We start from the raw sequence: 20,025 nt of genomic DNA on the forward strand, positions 1-20,025 counted from the left end.
AGAGGGAAGTTCATAGCTCTACAAGCCTACAGCAAAAAACAAGAAACAATAGTAATAAATTACCTAACCCTACAACTCAAAGAGAAAGAGAGCAACAAGAAAAGCCCAGTGTAAGCAGAAGGAAGGAAATCATAAAGATCAGAGCGGAGATAAATGACATAGAGACCAAGAAAACAATACAAAAGATCAACAAAACCAGGAGCTGGTTCTTTGAAAGGATAAAGAAGATTGATGAACCTCTAGCCAGGCTCACCAAGAAGCAAAGATAGAAGACACAAATAAACAAAATCAGAAATGAAAGAGGGAAATAACAACAGGCCCCACAGAAATACAAAGGACTGTTAAAAAATACTATGAACAACTCTATTCCAATAAACTGGGTAACCTGGAGGAAATGGACATATTCCAAGAAAAATACAACCTTCCAAAACTCAATCAGGAAAAATCTAAATATCTCAATAGGCCAATAACTATGGAAGAAATTGAAGCAGTCATCAAAAATCTTCCAACAAACAAAAGCCCAGGGCCAGACAGATTTACAGGGGAGTCTTACCAAACATTTAAAGAAGAACTAAAACCTATCCTCCTCAGACTATTCCAAAAAATTCAAGAGGAAGGAACACTTCCAAACTCATTCTATGAAGCCAGCGTCACCATAATACCAAAACCAATGAAGACAACACAATGAAAGAGAATTACAGACCAATATCCCTCATGAACATAGACGCAAAAATGCTCAACAAAATTCTAGCAAATCGCATCCAACTGTACATCAGAAAGATCATACACCATGACCAAGTAGGATTTATCCCAGGGATGCAAGGATGGTACAATATCTGCAAATCAATAAATGTGATACATCACATAAACAAATTGAGAGATAAAAATCACAGTCATATCAATTGATGCAGAAAAAGCATTTGACAAAATCCAACACCCTTTATTGATAAAAACTCTCAGCAAGGTGGGAATAGAAGGATCATACCTCAATATAATAAAAGCCATATATGATAAACCTACAGGCAACATCATACTCAATGGTCAGAAACTAAAACCATTTCCCCTAAGAATAGGAACAAGACAGGGATGCCGACTCTCACCACTCCTGTTCGACATAGTACTGGAATTATTAGGCATTGCAATTAAACAAGAAGAAGAAATAAAAGCCATCCAAATTGGAAAAGAGGAAGTAAAACTGTCCTTATTTGCAGATGTCATGATATTGTATGTAAAAAAACCTTAAAGTCTCCATCAAAAAAATTTAGACTTAATAAATGAATTTGGCAATGTGGCAGGATACAAAATTAATGCCAAGAAATCTATGGCATTTCTATACACCAATAGTGAACTTACAGAAAGAGAGACTAAAAAAGCAATCCCATTTACCATCGCACCAAAAAAATTAAGATACCTAGGAATAAACTTGACTAAGGAGGTAAAAGACCTATACGCGAAAAACTACAGGACACTGAAAAAAGAGATAGAGGAAGACGTAAACAGATGGAAGAGCATCCCATGTTCATGGATTGGTAGAATCACCATTATTAAGATGTCCATACTACCCAAAGCAATCTATAGATTCAATGCACTCCCCATTAAAATACCAACGGCATATTTCACAGACATAGAAAGAACTCTCCAAAAATTCATCTGGAATGAAAAAAGACCCCGAATAGCCACAACAATCCTGAGAAAGAACAAAGTAGGTGGGATCTCAATTCCAGATTTTAAGCTGTATTACAAAGCCACTGTTCTCAAAACAGCCTGGTACTGGCACAAGAACAGACATATAGACCAATAGAATAGAATAGAGAACCCAGATATCGACCCAAACCACTATACTCAATTAATATTTTACAAAGAAGGCATGAACATACAATGGAGTCAAGACTGTCTCTTCAATAAATGGTGTTGGGAAAACTGGACAGATACATGCAAAAAAATGAAACTAGACCACCAACTGACACCATACACAAAAATAAACTCCAAATGGATACAGGACTTAAAGATAAGACGGGAAACCATAAAAATACTAGAGGAATCCACAGGCAGCAAAATCTCAGACATATGCTGAGGCAATTTCTTCACAGATACCGCTCCAAGGGCAATGGAAACTAAAGAGAAAATAAACAAATGGGACTACATCAAAATAAAAAGCTTTTGCACAGCAAAAGAAACCATCAACAAAACAACAAGAAAGTGCACTGTATAGGAGAACATATTTGCCAATGTTTGTTATCACTGATAAAGGTTTAATCTCCAACATTTACAGGGAATTTATACAACTTAATGAAAGGAAGATAAATGATCCAATGAAAAAATGGACAACAGACCTAAATAGGATCTTTTCGAAAGAAGACAGAAGGGAGGCCAAGAGACACATGAAAACATTCTCAAAGAAACTAATTATCCGAGAGATGCATATCAAAACAACAATGCGGTACCATCTCACACCTGTCAGAATGGCTATCATCAACAAATCAACAAAGGACAAGTGCTGGTGAGGATGCAGAGAAAAAGGAATCCTCGTGCACTGCTGGTGGGAATGCAGACTGGTGCAGCCACTGTAGAGAACAGTATAGAGTTTCCTCAAAAAACTGAAAATGGAACTCCCATTTGACCCAGTGATCCCACTTCTAGGAATATATCCCAAGAAACTAGAAACACCAATCAGAAAGGATATATGCACACCTATGTTCATAGCAGCACAATTCACCATAGCGAAGATTTGGAAACAGCCTAAATGCCCATCAGCAGATGAGTGGATTAGAAAGCTATGGTACATCTACACAATGGGATACTACACTGCTACAAAAAAGAAGGAATTCTTAGCATTTGTATCAGCATGGATGGATCTGGAGAGCATTATGTTAAGTGAAATAAGCCAGGCAATGAAAGAAAAATACCACATGATCTCACTCGTTTATGGAAAATAAAAACCATTATAATGTGATGAACAAATAGATACAGAGGCAGTAAAGCATTGAATAGACTGTCAAATTACAGCAGGAAGGCTGGGGAGTGTTGGGAGTGGGGGAAAGAGATCAACCGAAGGACTTGTATGCATGCATATAAGCACAACCAATGGACACAAGACACTGGGGGTGTGGGATGAGGGCATGTGACAGGGGGGTAGGGGAGTCTGGGGGAAGGTCAATGGGGGAAAAAAAGGAGATATATGTACTACTATATATAATACCTTAAACAATAAAATAAATAAATATATAAAAAATAAAATGTATATTGCTTTATTAGGAACATAATTTTAGATTCATTTCTCAGGATTGTGTTACTTAAGCAGCTTAAGAATATTTCGTTGTCCCTATAATATTAAATATCAAGTCTTAAGATGGGCACTTTTATAGCATTCTGTCATAGTTTTATCAAAAATTTATGTTTTTGAGGAATAATCATGTCATAATCATTACAATTCTTTAAATTCTTAACTTGTATTGTTGCTAATGCTCAAAATTCTACATGTTAATCTGCAGACCAAATGGCCTAAAAGCAACTTTAAGTGCAAAGTCTCTTAATAAAGAATGAACATTACAGCAATAAATTTTACAACCTTGAAGTGCAATAAATGCTTTTTATTGTATGCTCATTTCAATGAGTAACATTTAGAAATAATCCCACGTAACAGAGACAATCTTATTTTACAGCGTGTACATCATTTACAGTCACATAACACACAATTTTAGATTTTCCAAATTTAATATTCTGAAGTTAAGAAAGATAAAAAATTTATTCTCAAGAAACTGATTCTTATCTGGTGCAAAAACAGAAAGGTGAACATTAGTTGAAATACAAAGCCACAATATAGCATGAAGTAAAATTACATTTTAATAATGTTGAACAGCTGAGTGTAAACATGAAGCAACTAAAACTTAAAAGTACACATCATATGCAATACATTTATGAACAGAATTTCATTAAATTTCCTTAAACCAGCTTTTTATATTAAGCGCCATTTTGATTTCCAGCATGCTAACACAAAGCGTTGTTAAAGGGATGCATATTTTAAGTTTATACACTGTAAACTGAATATCCACTTCTGAATTCTATTGGCAGCACAGTGTTTTGTTAAATACTGCATAAACACTGCCTCATATTGAAAATGCATGTTAATTATATGATATATATATATATATATATATATATATATATATATGTAGATTTTAAAAATCAAAATTTTCAAGAATGGCATAAAATTGCACCTTTAAACATTAGAGCAAGTAAGGCTAGAACCATCACACTTGCTGTCCTAAAAAAAACAACAAAAAAAACACTAAACATTATAATCTTTAAGAAAACTGTTCTCTCAATTTAATCTTTAGATCATTAAGAAATATAGTGCTAACTTTGCAACACTACTGGTTGCATTCGTTTTAGAAAGCCATATTTGACTCAAATATATGCTTGTCATATCTGCCATACTGAACAATAATCAACTCAAACAGCATAAAAAAGGGAACTTTAATCCTTAGACTTCAGCACAGAATGCTATATTTTAAACATCCTATCCTGTGATAAAATTTTAGCAGCTCTGAAATTCTTTTTAATATTATTGAATTAATCTAATCTGATTTTCAATGAAAGTTATTTTAATGAATAGATAAACTTTTAGATTTCTGAAATTCAATTTCCAGGTACCATATAAAAGGCTCAATGACAAAATGCCTGATGGATGACTGCATTTTATTTCCCACCCCATTTCTAAAATTGCATAAAAGTGAGGTTTGCTTGTCATAGCAAAGCATTGCTAAACTCCTAAATTATGTAAGGTTTTTTTCAGAATCATGTCTCTAGTATGATCAGCCAAATAAAGTCATCGTCTTTGCTCTTCCCTTCTGTAGTTTATGCATATAATCCTATTAAATTGACACTTAATAGGTTTTTCTACAATCATTCTATGGTACGTCTTAAATTCTTTAAGTAATTTTCAAAGGGTTATGAGATACCCTGTCAATTCAAATGTTTTTAATACAAAGAATGTAAAGTTATGATTTAATATCAAGTTCGTAACCAGATGAAAAAGTTTATGAAGTTTTACTGCCATGTGGCATATCATATTTTCCAGAGTTTATTTCTTTATATTGGTCTTATTACATAAGAGCTTCCTTGTGGTGCCTCATAATATGCTGATTTTTTTCTGATGGTCTTCGGAATCCCTTTTTGCAGAATTCACACCTGTGCGGATAGTCTTTTGTATGTATTGATATCACATGTCGTTTAAAGCCAGATGCATCTGTTGTACTGTACTCACAATACTCACATTGGTAAATCTTCCTTCCAGTGTGGGTCTTCATATGCTTTTTGAGCTCATTTTGTTGTCTGAACCCTCTCTTGCATCTTTTACACTTCAATGACTGATCCTTAGTATGAACTGAAAGGATATGACCACTAAGAATAAATGGATCTGATGTTTTAAAGTCACAGTGCCTACACTGATGAATCTTCCTACCCTTATGGATATCACTATGCTTTTTGAGCTCAGAAGGACGATGGAAACCTTTATCACAGACCTCACATTTGTGAGGAAAATCCTTAGTGTGGACAGATATGATGTGCCGCTTTAGGTCACTTGAGTTGGTGCTCTTATGGTCACAATGAGGACACTGGTGTGTCTTATGTCCTTGAAACAAGTCCAGATGGCGTTGAAGCTCCCTTTCATCACCAAATGCTTGGGGACAATGCTCACATTTATATGGCAAATTGTTACCATGCTTAGACTTAATGTGAGTTTTCAGATTTGATTGATCTGCACACCTGAAAACACAATACTGACATTGATATGGCTTCTCACCAGTATGGGTTCTCATGTGTTTTTTGAGTTCAGAAGGATGTCGAAAGCCCTTCCCACACTCAACACAAACATGTGGAAAATTCTTGCTGTGAACAGCCAGTAAATGTCTGTTTAATAGTCCTTGTTCTGCAGTTTCATAGTCACAGTATTTGCATTTGTGCATCTTCGGCTCCTTATCTCTTAGTATAAGTTTATTTGAACTCAGTGGACTAGCCTCTCTGTATCTTCGTGTATATTCTGTAAATTCATGGGTTTTGTCAACTTTGTTTATAAGCTTATGGCTTTCTAAGTGGTTATGGAAACTCACTTTCTTGTTAGTTGTAAAGTCACAATCTGTACACTGATATTTTTTTCTCATCAAATGATCAGGATGATTCTTCATGTGTCTTTTCAAAAATCCCCTTGATTTAAACTTTTTTGTGCAAATATGGCAAGGGTATACTGTCAAGGGCTGTCCATCAGGGCCTATTATAACAGCTAGATTAAAAAAAATAGGGAAATTGTGACATTTAGCCAAACTGTTTAAAAATATTTTACAACAAAAGCACCAAAATTAGCCAATAATCATACTGTGAGAACTATACTAGTGGAATAAAATCTTCTAAGATAAAATGCACATTAAAAGCAATTTATGATAAAGTAGCCCACTAAAAATTAATGAGCAGCACTCTGCTATATATTATTCATCTGCCAAAATACTATATCACATGCATTTGTAAACTAGAAACAGGCACCCTTTATTGTTAAACCAACCTGACAATTCCCTTTCAAACACCATTTGGGTAAAGAACAAACAATTATAATTTTATTAAGTACAAGTCAAACACATTTAAAGAAACACAACTATTTAGATCAAACACAAACAGGTATGTAGGAGTAGAGCTATACTATAAACAACTGATATTTTCTTCAGTTACAAAAAAATAACTACACTTTTCAAATTATTATAATATTAACAAAGCAAAGTATTAGTATTTTACCTGTTTGCCACTGCCTCATTTCTCCTCTTCTCCTCTTCTTGGCTTTTTGTTTAAGTACTTTATTTGTATTAATGCTATCACAAATTTGAAGGTACTGTGCTGCTGTACTACTTCTGTTTTCTAATGTTGAGTCCAAAGTATTTCCTGAAAAATTGATACACAATTAAACTACATATATTTATACATTTTTGGATTTTGTTAGATGAATTACAAGAGATGACATGGCATCAAGTTGCCCTTATGGTACTGAATTTAACATTGTGGTATTACATTTCACAAAGTATACCTATGTTATCCTCTTTTACACTCTTACATAAACACACAAGCTTATGCAAACACTTTAAATAAGATATTACATGAAATTAATTTTAAAACATCCCAATTTATTATCCTAAAGGAATAAACTGATAAGGTGAATGTAATATAAAAAGTTGTTATGACCCTAAAAAAAATCTTGGCATCAGATCAATTTATCACCAATGAAGGCTGATGAAATTAAAGAGATTTAGAAAAGAAATACATGTGTCAGTGAACCTATATAGACATAGTGACTATGTGTAACACATAACAAACATCTTTTTATATAAGCTTTAGAATAGTTTATTTGATGTGAAAAGTATTAAAATGCATTTTAAGATAGATGTGGCAGGCAATTTACCACAATGTCAGTGTGATCAGTGTATACAGAATAAAGCACTGAATAAAATCTCAGTTCTCACAAATCTGTTGTGTTATGCAATTTAGTTTAAAAATCTAGACCTACAAAACTCTTTAGATTATATGCTGTAATTTTTGCCTCTCATCAATTCCTCTGAAATCTACATTTCAATATACTCAAATACCACCTAAGGGTAAAAATGGAATAGACATACACTTTATCATAAGAAAAAGTCTCTTTGCTTAAGAAAAGAAAATGAACTATTAACCATGGTATAACACTATATAGAGTGTGTTAAAATAACAAAAAATTAAGCTGACACATGGGTTTTATGTAACAATTACATAAATCTACTGGCTGTGATAAAAAAATTTGAAAATAGTTCTGCCCCAAAGAAGATATTAACAAATAGTTGATATCATGGACAATTTTTACACTTCTGTCAAAATAAGTTATATATTTTTTCCATAGCAGCCTTTTATAAAGCATGTGGTAAGTTGCCTGGTATTTGTATTTTAAGGTAAATGTAAATTAACTGCACTCACAGAATAATACAAATTATTTATTTATCTAATAAATAGGCAAATTCCTATGTAACTAATTAGATATGGTCAGGCAAGTAAAAGTCCAAAAAATGTGTCTGTGCACATCTATACTAATAATAGAAGAATATGCAAATTGGCCAGGAAGCCGTAACATAACAACCGAACAGCAGGAACCTGAGGCTGCATGGCGCCTGGCGGGGGACCTCAGGCTGTGCCCCCCGCCCAGCAGGACTTGACAGGGGACCTCAGACTGTGCATCCCCCCCCCCCTGCCCAGCTGGGCTTGACGGGGAACTCAGGTCATGCCCCTCGCCCGGTGGGGCTTGACTGGGGACCTCAGGCCACGGCCCCCGCCCCATTGCCGGGCCGAGGGACCTCAGGCCAGGGAACCTCAGGCTGAGCCAAGGGATCTGAGGCTACGCTTTCCACCTGGCGGGGCTTGATGGGAGCACCTGAGGCTGCACCCCCACCCAGCGCCGGGCCGGAGGACCTGAGGCTGCACTCCCAGCCTGGAGGGGTTTGACAGGGGTGGGGCCAGCCAGGTCTGAGTCTCACCCAATGGGGGTGGGGCCGTTCAGGTCTGGGACTCCTGTGTTTTCGAAGCCCATGTGGGTGGCGGGCAGGGACTTGACTCTAGGTCCCACGGCACACCCCAGACTCTGGCAGGAGGGAGATTTTCATATACATTTTACTAATTTCCTTTCATCTCTGACAATTCTATTATAGAGAAAGGGCAAATAGCAATATTAAAATATTTCCTCTAATTAATTCCCTTTTAATGTGCACGAATTTTATGCACCGGGCCACTAGTAAACTAATAACTCTTCATCTGCCAAATAGTATACAAAATTGGCTATTTGACTTACAACTCACATATAAAGCTCTCTCACCTGATGCTTGACAATCTTCATACCTTCTTGAAACTCTTCTTTCATCTACTAAAAAAAAAGAATAATTAAAAACATATGTTGAGTATAATGATTACTAGCAGATCACATCTTAATCTACAAAATCTTACTCTGACCACCATTCCTTGAATTAAATTTTGTTGTTGACTTCTTCCACTCCCATAGATTAGATAATTTCACAGACTGAAAATAAGGCCTGCTGTCAGCATCCTTGGAACTTTTAATGTCCAGAAAAATTTTACTTTCTAAATAAAAACTGGGTAGATAATTCTGCAGAGTACCCTTAAAATTGAAGATTTTCAATGAAAGACTCTTGAATGAATAAACCTTTAGAAAAACCAAGTTAAGATAAATTAATACATTTGAACAAAATTTTTCAGAATATACATGGACCATCTTGTAAATTAAGTAGGAACGAAATAAAATAGAAGAAAAAATAACTTGATAAATTTACTTTTTATAACCTGGACTTTTGTTCTTTTTCAAAACCTCAAAATCTTATTATTTGTGGTGTTAAAACATGAAAATACAATTTCCAAAATAGGAAGGATCAATTTTCAAAGGCTATCCCTATTTTAGAAAAATTAAAAAATTTTATGGCACTTACTTATATAGGTAGGACTTAAAATAAATCCTATTTGAAAAGCACAATGAATTAAGCAAAGTTCGTTTTAAATAGCACAATATATTTGATAGGAAAATCATGTAGGTAACTAGAGATGAATCAATCTAGAGCAAAACATCCTAATAAAAGAGTAATATGCAGATTGACCATCACTCCAACACACAAGATGGCTGCCCCCATGTGGACAAAGATCCTGCCCCCATGTGGACACAAGATGGCCACCACAATATGGCCAGCAAGGGAGGGCAGTTGGGAGGGACCAGGCCTGCAAGGGAGGGCAGTTGTGGGTGATCCAGCCAGCAGGGGAGGGCAGCTGGGAGGGACCAGGCCTGCAAAGGAGGGCTGTTGGGGGCGATCAAGCCTGCAGGGGAGGGCAGTTAGGGGCGACCAGGCCTGCAGGGAAGAGCAGTTAGGGGTGACCAGGCCTGAAGGGGAGGGCAGTTAGGCATCAATCAGGCTGGCAGGGGAGTGGTTAGGGGGTGATCAGGCTGGCAGGCAGAGGCGGTTAGGGGCAATCAGGAAGGCAGGCAAGCGAGCAGTTGGGAGCCAGCAGTCCTGGATTGTGAGAGGGATGTCCTACTGCCCGTTTAGGTGGGATCGGGCCTAAATGGGCAGTCGGACATCCCTTGAGGGATCCCAGATTGGAGAGGGTGCAGGTTGGGCTGAGGGACACACCCCTCCCCATGTACGAATTTCGTGCACCGGGCCTCTAGTCTATAATAATAAAAGCGTAATATGCATATCAACCAAACGGCCCAACAGCGGAACAACCATTGAGATGAAGTTGGGGCTGCAAGGGCTGAGCCCCTTGCATGAATTTCGTGCATCGGGCCTCTAGTTTTATAATATTAGCCAATTCATAAAGGGTATTATCACAGCATATTTAATGACTTAAAGGCTGATCAAATAGATATGTTATGTACTTATCAGGTGAAAAAATGCCAGTGTCCTACCATATGCCACAGCCCAGGCAACAGGGGCAATTGTTTTATTAACATCAGAGTCCTCAAGCTCAGTTTCAGGGAGATAAGTTCCTTCCTCTGCCCCTACAATGACTTCCATATAAACTTCATCTGCTATTTCAGCACAACCTAAATTTTAGAAATAACTGCTTGTTTATAACCCTAAATATTTAATAAATGGGTAAAAATTCCAAACAATTTAAATCCTTTAAATTTCATTATTTCAATTTGGTTAATTTAAAAATTACAATAGGCAATTTAGAAACTAGTGCCACTGGAAGAAAATAATTTATCAAAATTATTTTTATCCTCTTAGAACCTAGTCCTATAAAAATGGCTTTTAGATTATATAAAATATGTGTGCTTGAAATATACTGACTGATTTTATAGTCCATTGGCATAACTATATTAAAAACATTGTATTCCATAATTCTGCCTGATAGTTCTTTGGAACTCAGAAAGCATTTCCCATAGCATCAATACTAGAAAAGTGGTCCATGATATCTCACATATTGCAACTCACATACGGTACTGTATATTCAATGAAAAAATGGTCAAAAATATTAATAATGAAAACATTTTAAAGTCATATATATAAAACATACTACATGTCATATATATATTGTTGGTGCTCAAGAATATGTGGATGCCCTTTCAGTCAAAAGACGGGATTTTCTGAAACTTTATTAAAGGAAAAAAGCAATAAATGAGATTCATTTTTTAAAATATAGTATTGATGTAAAAAATTTAAACTAAGAAGGTCAATTAGTATATTTTATGTGAAAGAATCCATTTATATTTAAGCTGTTAAATAGAAAATTGCCTTGGATTTATGCTTTCCCTTTCATTCACATAATGAGATCTTCTATTCACTATAGAAGAAACAAGGGACATATGTGGGGGAAAAGTGCTCCTCTTCTTCTCAGTTTCTGTTCTTTCAATTAACCAGAAAGAGTCACTGGTGTAAGTTACCCAGATTCCCATGGAATTCTGGAATCAGGTAACCTAAGTCTCCATCTCCCACCTTCTACTGTGCCCCTTTACTTACCAATGATGAAAAAATAAAAATAAAGAATTTAGAGACCAAATAGAAATTATTTCATTTAACTCTCTACTTCTCCAATCAAATACTTTAGACGGATTTGTTTTAATATTTTCAGGTGTAGTATATTATTCATTTTTTTGGGATTGGAATCCAGTTCCCCATGGCTTTTAAGGGAAGGAAATTTGAGGAGTGGGGATCAAAATGCAGTATAGGTAAAGACGGGTACTGTCAAGGTAATGCACTTAAGTGGAGGCTCTTGCCCTTCTAGGGCAAAACAAAGTAATTTTTGTCTCAATATGATAAGAAGACAGAAGAAGCCTTAGGGAAGGGCTGCATTCCTACAAAGAGGTGAGGAGAAAGTAGGCAAAGAATAGAATGTCTTCATAAGGAAATGGCAGGAAAGGAAATCTGAGGATCTTTTATCACTCTGTGGTACTCAGCCCTAATAAGCCTTAAGTAGCAACTACTTGGAGACTATCAAAGGCATCATAAGTAAAGATCCTGGCAGCTTGACTTGGAAAAATACTTACTCAACTAATCCCTCAGGGATAGTAGGCAAACAATCAGTTTCCCCTTCCACTGCTAAATCCAGATAAAGGCCAAGAACACTGGCAGTAGAGTGATAGATAGGAATTCAAATCATACCTTCCTCACTTAATAATGGAATGACCTTGGGTAATTACTTAACTTCCCTGAGCATTTTTTTTCCTGTATAAAACAGGGATAATACCACCTACTTCACAGATGAGGTGTGAGAATTAAATGAGATAATATACACATGACATATCCATTAACACAGAGAAAGTAGATTCTCCATAATTCCCTGTATCTTTGTGGGTTCTACTGAAGCCAGCAACAGTATATTGCTGATCTCTGTATCCCTGGTATCTGGACATAGTATTTCATATTTGCTAATTTGAACAATACATGTATGCATGAATGGTCAAAAGGACCCTTCCCATTTAAATTATTTTAGCAAAGGGTCTAGCTTATTTTAGTGACATTTTTTCCTATATAGTGCTTGTATTCCTGGGAATACTTTATTTTTTAAAAGAATGCATAATGGCTACTAATAAGTTACTCTAGTGCTCTTTTGTTCTTACTGATATCATCTTCTTCTTGAGAAGAATCTTTAACTGCCATGTAAACCATCTTCTCCCGTTGCATTCGGCTCTGGTCAAGCACTCCAGCTACAGAATGTCCATTGGTGTACTCACTCTCTGTGACAATTTCTGTTCCACCTTAAAAAATTAAAACACATATCAAAATAGAGAAGTATCATGGAATAATTTCTTAAATTAATAAGGAGAATATAATAAATATTTTTTCTTTAAAAAATATTCTTCCAAAATATTCCAATATAAGTTTCTAAATGTCAAGAAAATTTTCTTATAATTTACAGTTTAACTTTTTATACATCACTGACAAGTAACAAATATAACACATCACACCTATACACCAAGCATTCTATAAGATATTTACATGCATTTACCCATTTAATCTTCACAAAAGCCCTATGAGGTAGTTATGATCATTATGGCTTACTTTATGGATGAGAACACTAAGGCAGAAGGAGGTCAAGTAAATCACAAAAGGCCACTCAGCTAAGTGGCAGAACTAGCACTGAAATCCAAGCAGGCTACCCTTAAATACTCATTATAATTTTCACCAATAAACTAAATCCTCTCCACTCATTTGTTTTAATATTTCAACTGTAATATTCTACTGTTTGAGAGTCTAAGTATGATATATTCTGAATTCGTTTTATATTTCATACACATTTTTATATTCTATCCCCAAAGAAACCTATAAAAAATCTGTACTTCAGTCAATTTTAGTATAGTCTCTAGAAAAGATAAGAATAAGTTCTAATTATTGAATATTAGAGCAACAAACTGTCTTTGTACCTATTTCAACATCATCTTCAGCCTCAGCTTTAAATATATACACTTTTATTACTTCTGAACCAAATCCATCTTCTTTAACATCTTGTGAACCATCACTGCCGATTTTTAATGGTGTGTTCCCCATATGCTCCAATTTCCCCCCAACATCATCCACTGTAAAATATAAAAAGGTATAGATCTCAGTCAAAAAGTAACACTGACATTGAGTGGGTGTTAAGCTTAAGTGCAACAAGAAATAGCATGTTAACCACCTACCCACTGTATTCACTTAATGACCTATTATACAACCATTAAAAGTGGCATGTTTCATGAAAAAAAGGTGTACAACAGATATATTGCATGGTGATCACAATTATATAAAAAACTATTCGCAGATTTCAATTTATTTATATATATATATATATATATATATATATATATATATCCTACCTAATAATAGACAAATATGCAAATCGACCGCACCTTCGCTATGCCCAAGCCACGCCCACCAGCCAATCAGGACGAGTATGCAAATTACCCAACAAATATGGCGGCTAATTTGCATATCAAGACAGCGTAGAAAGAAGCCAAGAGCTGCAGAAGGGAGCAAAGCTTCGGAGAAGCAAGCAAGCCGGTGGGGGGGGGGAGGAGAAGGGAGGAGCGGAGGTGGGGCCGGGGGAGAAGGGAGAAAAGCAGGCAGGCTGGCAGAGAAGGCGGGCCGGGGGACAAGGGAGGAGCGGAGGCGGGGCCGGGGGAGAAGGGAAAAGCAGGAAACCCTATTGCAGGATTTTTCCTGCAACAGGAATGCTAGTATATATATAACATTCAATAACTATAAAGCTTTAATTAAAATGGTTTGGGAAAGATAAAATAATCTTCCTTCACATTCAACATTTTAAGTTAAATTTAATAACATAAAAGTTAGAACATTCTGATAAGTGTGAGGTGATACCTCATTGTCGTTTTAATTTGCATCTCTCAGATGATTAGTGACTGAGCTTTTTTTCATATGCGTCTTAACCACCTGTATGTCCACTTTGGAGAACTGTCTATTTAGGTCCTTTGCCCATTTTTTAATTGGATTGTTTGTCTTCCTTTTGTTAAGTTGTATGAATTCATTATATATTTTGGGAATTAACTGCGTATCAGATGCATCATTGTCAAATATGTTCTCCTATGCAGTGGGCTCCATTTTCATTTTGTCAATTTTTATTTCCTGTGCAGAAGCTTTTTATTTTGACGTAGTCTCATTTGTTTATTTTCTCCTTAGTTTCCCTTGCCCTAAGAGATGTACTCTGTCAGAATGGCCATCATCAACAAATGACAAGTACTGGTGAGGATGTGAAGAAAAGGGAACTCTATTACACTGCTGGTCGGAATGCAGATTGGTATAGCCACTATGGAAAACAGTAAGGAATTTGGTCAAAAATGTAAAAAAGGAACTGTCATTTGACCCAGCGATCCCACTTCTGGGAATATATCCTGAAAAAACATGAAACACCAACCAGAAAGAATATATGCACCTCTATATGCAGCACAATTTACAATAGCTAATATCTGGAAACAGCCCAAATGCATATCAATAGATGAGTAGATAAAAAAGCTGTGGTACATTTATACCATGGAATACTATGTAGCTGTGAAAAAGAAGGATTTCTTACCATTTGAGGCAGCATGGAAGGACCTGGAGAGTATTATTTTAAGCAAAATGAGCCAGACAGAGAAATACAAGTATCATATGACCTCATCACATGTGGAATCTAATGAACAAATTAAACTGATGAACAAAATAGATCCAGAGACACAGAAGCATGAAACAGATTGACGAATCTCAGAAGGAAGGCAGGGGTGGGTAATGGGGTGAGATTAACTGGGAAACTTATATGCATATATGCATAGCCCATGGACAGAAACAATAGTGTGGTGAAGGCTTGGGAGGGGCGGGTATAGGGTGTATCAGGTCAATGGGGGGAAAAAAGAGGAGGGGACATCTGGAATACTCTCAATAATAAAGATAAAATTTTAAAAAAGTAGTGGTCATAAAATATGCTCACATAAAAACTCCCAAATCTAAAAAGCTGTATTTCTAAAACCAACTAACATATGAAATTTAGGATTGGAAAAAAAGAGGGAACACAGAAAATACCTGAATGATTTTATAAAAAGGGTTTTTCAGAAGTCATTACAAAATAAAATCTTAGTACATATCTTAATTTTTGCTGATTCAATGGAAGGCAACTTCAAACCAGAAATTTGGTACATTTCTAGATTTACCAACATATGCTATACTTCAAAATCTTATACATAGGTAAAGCAGTATTATTTGATAATATTACTTACATTTTAAGTATACTTTAAAAATTTGATTCTTTGCTATACAGCCTTTTAAGAATATTAGTTTCACATGAATACTATGCACAAATTGTGCAATGAACATAGCACTAAAAACAGAACAAAAAGTGACACTATAAAGTTTTCAACACATTACTCTTAATAAATGGAGATCAACCTTATGTTCCTTGTTTCATGTAGTATATTTATTTCTCCTTCATATTTAAAGGATAATTTTGTTGGATATATTATTAGTGGCTGGTAAATTCTCTCTTTCAGACAATTGAATATTTGGTTCCACTCTCTTCTATAGAGTTTCTGCAGAGAAGTAGGATGAAATTCTGATGGGTTTTCCTTTGTAGGTCACTTCTTTCTTTTCCCTGGTTGTTTTGAGAATTTTTTCTTTGTCAATAATTTTTGACAGCTTCAATAACAAATTCCTTGGAGAGGACCTCTTTGGATTGAGGACAATAGGTATTTGGTTTGCTTCTTGGATTCAAAGATCTAGTTCTTTCCATAGGTTTGGAAAGTTCTCTTCCACTATTTGTTTGAATAGACTCTATTCCATGTTCCCTCTCCTCCTCCTCCAGAATGCCAATTATTCTAATACTAGAGGCCTGGTGCACAAAACTCGTGCACAGTGGTGTGTGTCCCTCAGCCCAGCCTGCACCCTCTCCAATCTGGGACCCCTTCGAGGGATGTCTGACTGCCCGTATAGGCCCAATCGCGGTAGGATCGGGCCTAAACGGGCAGTTGGACATCCCTCTCACAATCCAGGACTGCTGGCTCCCAACTGCTCGCCTGCCTGCCAGCCTGATCAGCCCCTAACCACTCTTTGCATATTACTCTTTTATTAGATAGGATTGCTTTTTCGGATGGAGTCAGATAGTTCTTGTAGGGCCCTTGCACTTTTGTTGATGCTCCAGTCTCTTGTTAAATTCTAGATTCCTATCTTTGATATCACTATTTCTTTCCTCCATCTGGTTGGCTGTTTTCTATGCTCAGTAGTTTACTCTTTTTAATATATATATATTCTAGAGGCCCATTGCAGGAAAATTCCTGCAAGAATAGGGCTTCCTCAGGCCTATTCCTGCAAGAACAGGGTTTCCTGTGGCTGGAGTGAAGCAGAGAAGGGAGTGAACCTCTGCGGGCTTCACTCCCGTCTCCGCTGCCTCACTCCCTCCAATCTCCGCTGCCTTGCTCCCACCCGTCTCCGCTGCCTCGCTCTCTTCTCCACTGCTTCGCTCCCTTTCTGCAGCGCTTGGCTTCCTTCTAGGCTGTCTTCAGTCTTCGCTGTGTGCCTGCGTATGCAAATTAACTGCCATCGTTGTTGGGTTAATTTGCATACTTGCTCCTGATTGGCTGGTGGGCTTAGCGGAGGGACAGTCAATTTGCATGTTTCTTTTACTAGTGAAGATATACCTACACTAATAAAAGAGAAACATGCAAATTGACTGTACCTCCGCTACGTCCACAAGCCACACCCACAAGCCAATCAGAAGTGAGTATGCAAATTAAACCAACCAAGATGGCTGCGGCCACAAAGTGAGCAGGAGGCTTGGGTTTCCCTGGCGATGGAGGAAGCCAAGCTTCCTGGCCAGCCCTGGCCCCCACTCAAGACTACAAAGTTTCAATTATAGAAGATAAATAAATCCCAACAAAAATGGCGGCGATCATAGAGCTGAAGCAAGCAGGAGGCTTGGGTTGTCCCCATGGATGGAGGAAGCCAAGCTTCCTGGCCTGTCCTGGCCTCCGCACAAGGATACAAAGTTTCAATTATAGAAGATAAATGAATCCCAGATACAAGGGCCTCCACTTGGGTCGCCAGGGAGCATGGCCAGCCACAGGCCCCTCACCCAGGCTGCCCCACACCCCAAGGGAACCCCCACCCTGATCCGGGACACCCTTCAGGGCAAACCAGCTGGCCCCCACCCGTGCACCAGGCCTCTATCCTATCTAATAAAAGAGTAATGTGCAGATTGACCATCACTCCAACACACAAGATGGTTGCCCCCATGTGGTCAAAGATGGTTTCCCCCATGTGGACACAAGATGGCCGCCACAAGATGGCCAGCAGGGGAGGGCAGTTGAGAGAGACCAGGCCTGCAAGGGAGGGCAGTTGTGGGCGATCAGGCCAGCAGGGGAGGGCAGTGGGGAGGGACCAGGTCTGCAAGGGAGGGCAGTTGGGGCGATCAAGCCTGCAGGGGAGGGCAGTTAGGGGTGACCCAGGCCTGCAGGGGAGAGCAGTTAGGGGCAATCAGGCTGGCAGGGGAGTGGTTAGGGGGTGATCAGGCTGGCAGGCAGAAGCGGTTAGAGGCAATCAGGAAGGCAGGCAGGCAAGCAGTTGGGAGCCAGCAATCCTGGATTGTGAGAGGGATGTCCGACTGCCCATTTAGGGATCGGGCCTAAACAGGCAGTCGGACATCCCTTGAGGGGTCCCAGATTGGAGAGGGTGCAGGCTGAGCTGAGGGAAACACACCCCTCGTGCATGAATTTCGTGCACCGGGCCATACATATATATATTTTTTTTTTTTAAGAGGGGAGAGGGACAGAAAGAAACATCAATGAGAGGGAATCGCTGATCAGCTGCCTCCTGACCATCCCATTACTAGGGATTGAGCCTTCAACCCAGACATGTGCCCTGACCAGGATTGGAACTACAACCTCCTGGTTCATAGTTCGATGCTCAACTGAGCCATGCTGGCTGGACTCAGTAGTTTACTCTTAAAAAAACATTATCGTTGAAAGTATGACATAGATCCTCCTTTTTCCATTAATGTTTTCCAGCCTGCTCCTTTCCTCTCCCCTGCTCCCCAGAGTAATTTACTCTTAATCTCCTTAAGTGCATGCTTCATTTCCAGGATTTCTGCTTTCTTCTTTAAAGTTTCAATCTCTTTGGTAAAGTACTCATTTTGTTCATTGATTTGTTTTCTGAGTACATTGAATTGCCTGTGTGTATTTTCTCACATTTTATTATTTTCAGAACTGCCATCTTGAAATCTCTGTCATTGATATCACATATAGCCACATGTTCCAGTTTGCTTTCTGGAGTTCATTTTCTTTCTGATCATCCTCATTACCATGGTTATTCATGGTATTTGAAGTTCTTCTTTGCCTAGGCATTTATATCTGTCCATATTAGTGAAGAAGTTTTTCTATTTTCTAGTGGCACTGAATTGCAAGATTTTTTCTCTCTGTGGCCTTCCAGTCTTGACCCCCACAGCTTCCCTAAGACAATACGGATATGCTGCTTGGAGGTGGGGTTTATTTTGCCCTCACTATAATCGCAACACCTGACCTCTATGGAGTCCTGCCCCAAGCACTGCACCTGGGGATCAGTAACAGAGGGATACAGTGGTTCTACTGCAACAGCTCTTGGTTTACGGATAATATGCTCCTCAACCCAACTCCCAGGGCAACAGGAGGAGAGCTTTGGGGAGTGACGGGAGGGATGTCGTGCGCTTCTTCATCTGAAACACCACCCCCTGGCCCAGCAGTGGATTTCCACATAGCAGAACCCTGTGCTGTCGGGAGTCTGTTGAATCAGTCACTGTTCATTCCAATGGTTGCTTGACCTGCTTAACTGCCCTCCCACTGCAGTTCTCTGTTCTTTCAAGCCAAAGAAAGCTCCTGCTACAACCAGCATCCTCCCTCTTCTGGATGGGTGGTGAACTCCTGGTTGCAGGGCTGCATCTGTGGGCCATCTTCACTTTCCTCCATTCTCGTCTCCCCATTTATTCCTGGTTTCCCACCTTTAGATGTTTCAATGTGCTGGTCTCTCAGGCATGTGTCTGTGTTGAGCAGGGATTTCTTTGTTGAATTATAGTGGTTAACTTGTTGACGTTTCTAATTTGTGACAAAAACATAAAAGAGGAGGGGGGGAAGTCTGAACTGGCAAAGGGGGATGAAGATCAGATGCACTCAAAAGAAAAAAAACTACGGTATATATGCAAGTTTATTTTTTATAAACCTAATGCTAACCACACACACAAATCCCCAAACCAGGATACATAGCTTAATAAAAGAGGGAACAAAGGAAAGAAGTATAGAATACTACCAAATAAAAATAACAGACAGGAACAAAGGAAAAGAACCAATGGAGGCACATAACTACCAGAAAACAAAAAATAAAATGGCTAAACATAATCCTCATAAATCAATAATTACCCTAAACATAAATGGTCTGAATTCCCCAATAAAGAGGCACACAGTAGCAGAGTGGATTAATAAACAAAACCCAACCATATGCTGCCTACAAGAGACACATCAAAGCTGCAATG

The 20,025-nt window shown here is 37.9% G+C and overlaps 1 protein-coding gene across 12 annotated transcripts in view; it reads right to left on the reverse strand.

Annotated features, from left to right (window-relative positions):
- Positions 1–3,638: 3,638 nt before the first annotated feature.
- The window catches only part of ZNF711 (zinc finger protein 711), a 42,343-nt gene continuing 25,956 nt past the window's right edge, over positions 3,639–20,025 (reverse strand). For 10 of the 12 annotated variants that reach the window (XM_079764297.1, XM_079764294.1, XM_079764295.1 and 7 more), the window contains 5 exons: positions 13,436–13,588; positions 12,632–12,769; positions 8,879–8,926; positions 6,787–6,930; positions 3,639–6,283 (listed from right to left, as the gene is read on the reverse strand). In XM_079764297.1, the coding sequence (XP_079620423.1) occupies positions 5,106–6,283; positions 6,787–6,930; positions 8,879–8,926; positions 12,632–12,769; positions 13,436–13,588 (1,661 nt within the window). In that variant the 3' untranslated portion in view covers positions 3,639–5,105. Of the gene's footprint in view, positions 6,284–6,786; positions 6,931–8,878; positions 8,927–10,474; positions 10,613–12,631; positions 12,770–13,435; positions 13,589–20,025 lie in introns of all 12 variants that reach the window. The other 2 variants (XM_079764289.1, XM_079764288.1) reach the window with 2 other exon arrangements.

The sequence above is a fragment of the Cnephaeus nilssonii genome, assembly GCF_951640355.1.
Source record: "Cnephaeus nilssonii genome assembly, chromosome: X".
Classification (NCBI taxonomy): Eukaryota; Metazoa; Chordata; class Mammalia; order Chiroptera; family Vespertilionidae; genus Cnephaeus; species Cnephaeus nilssonii.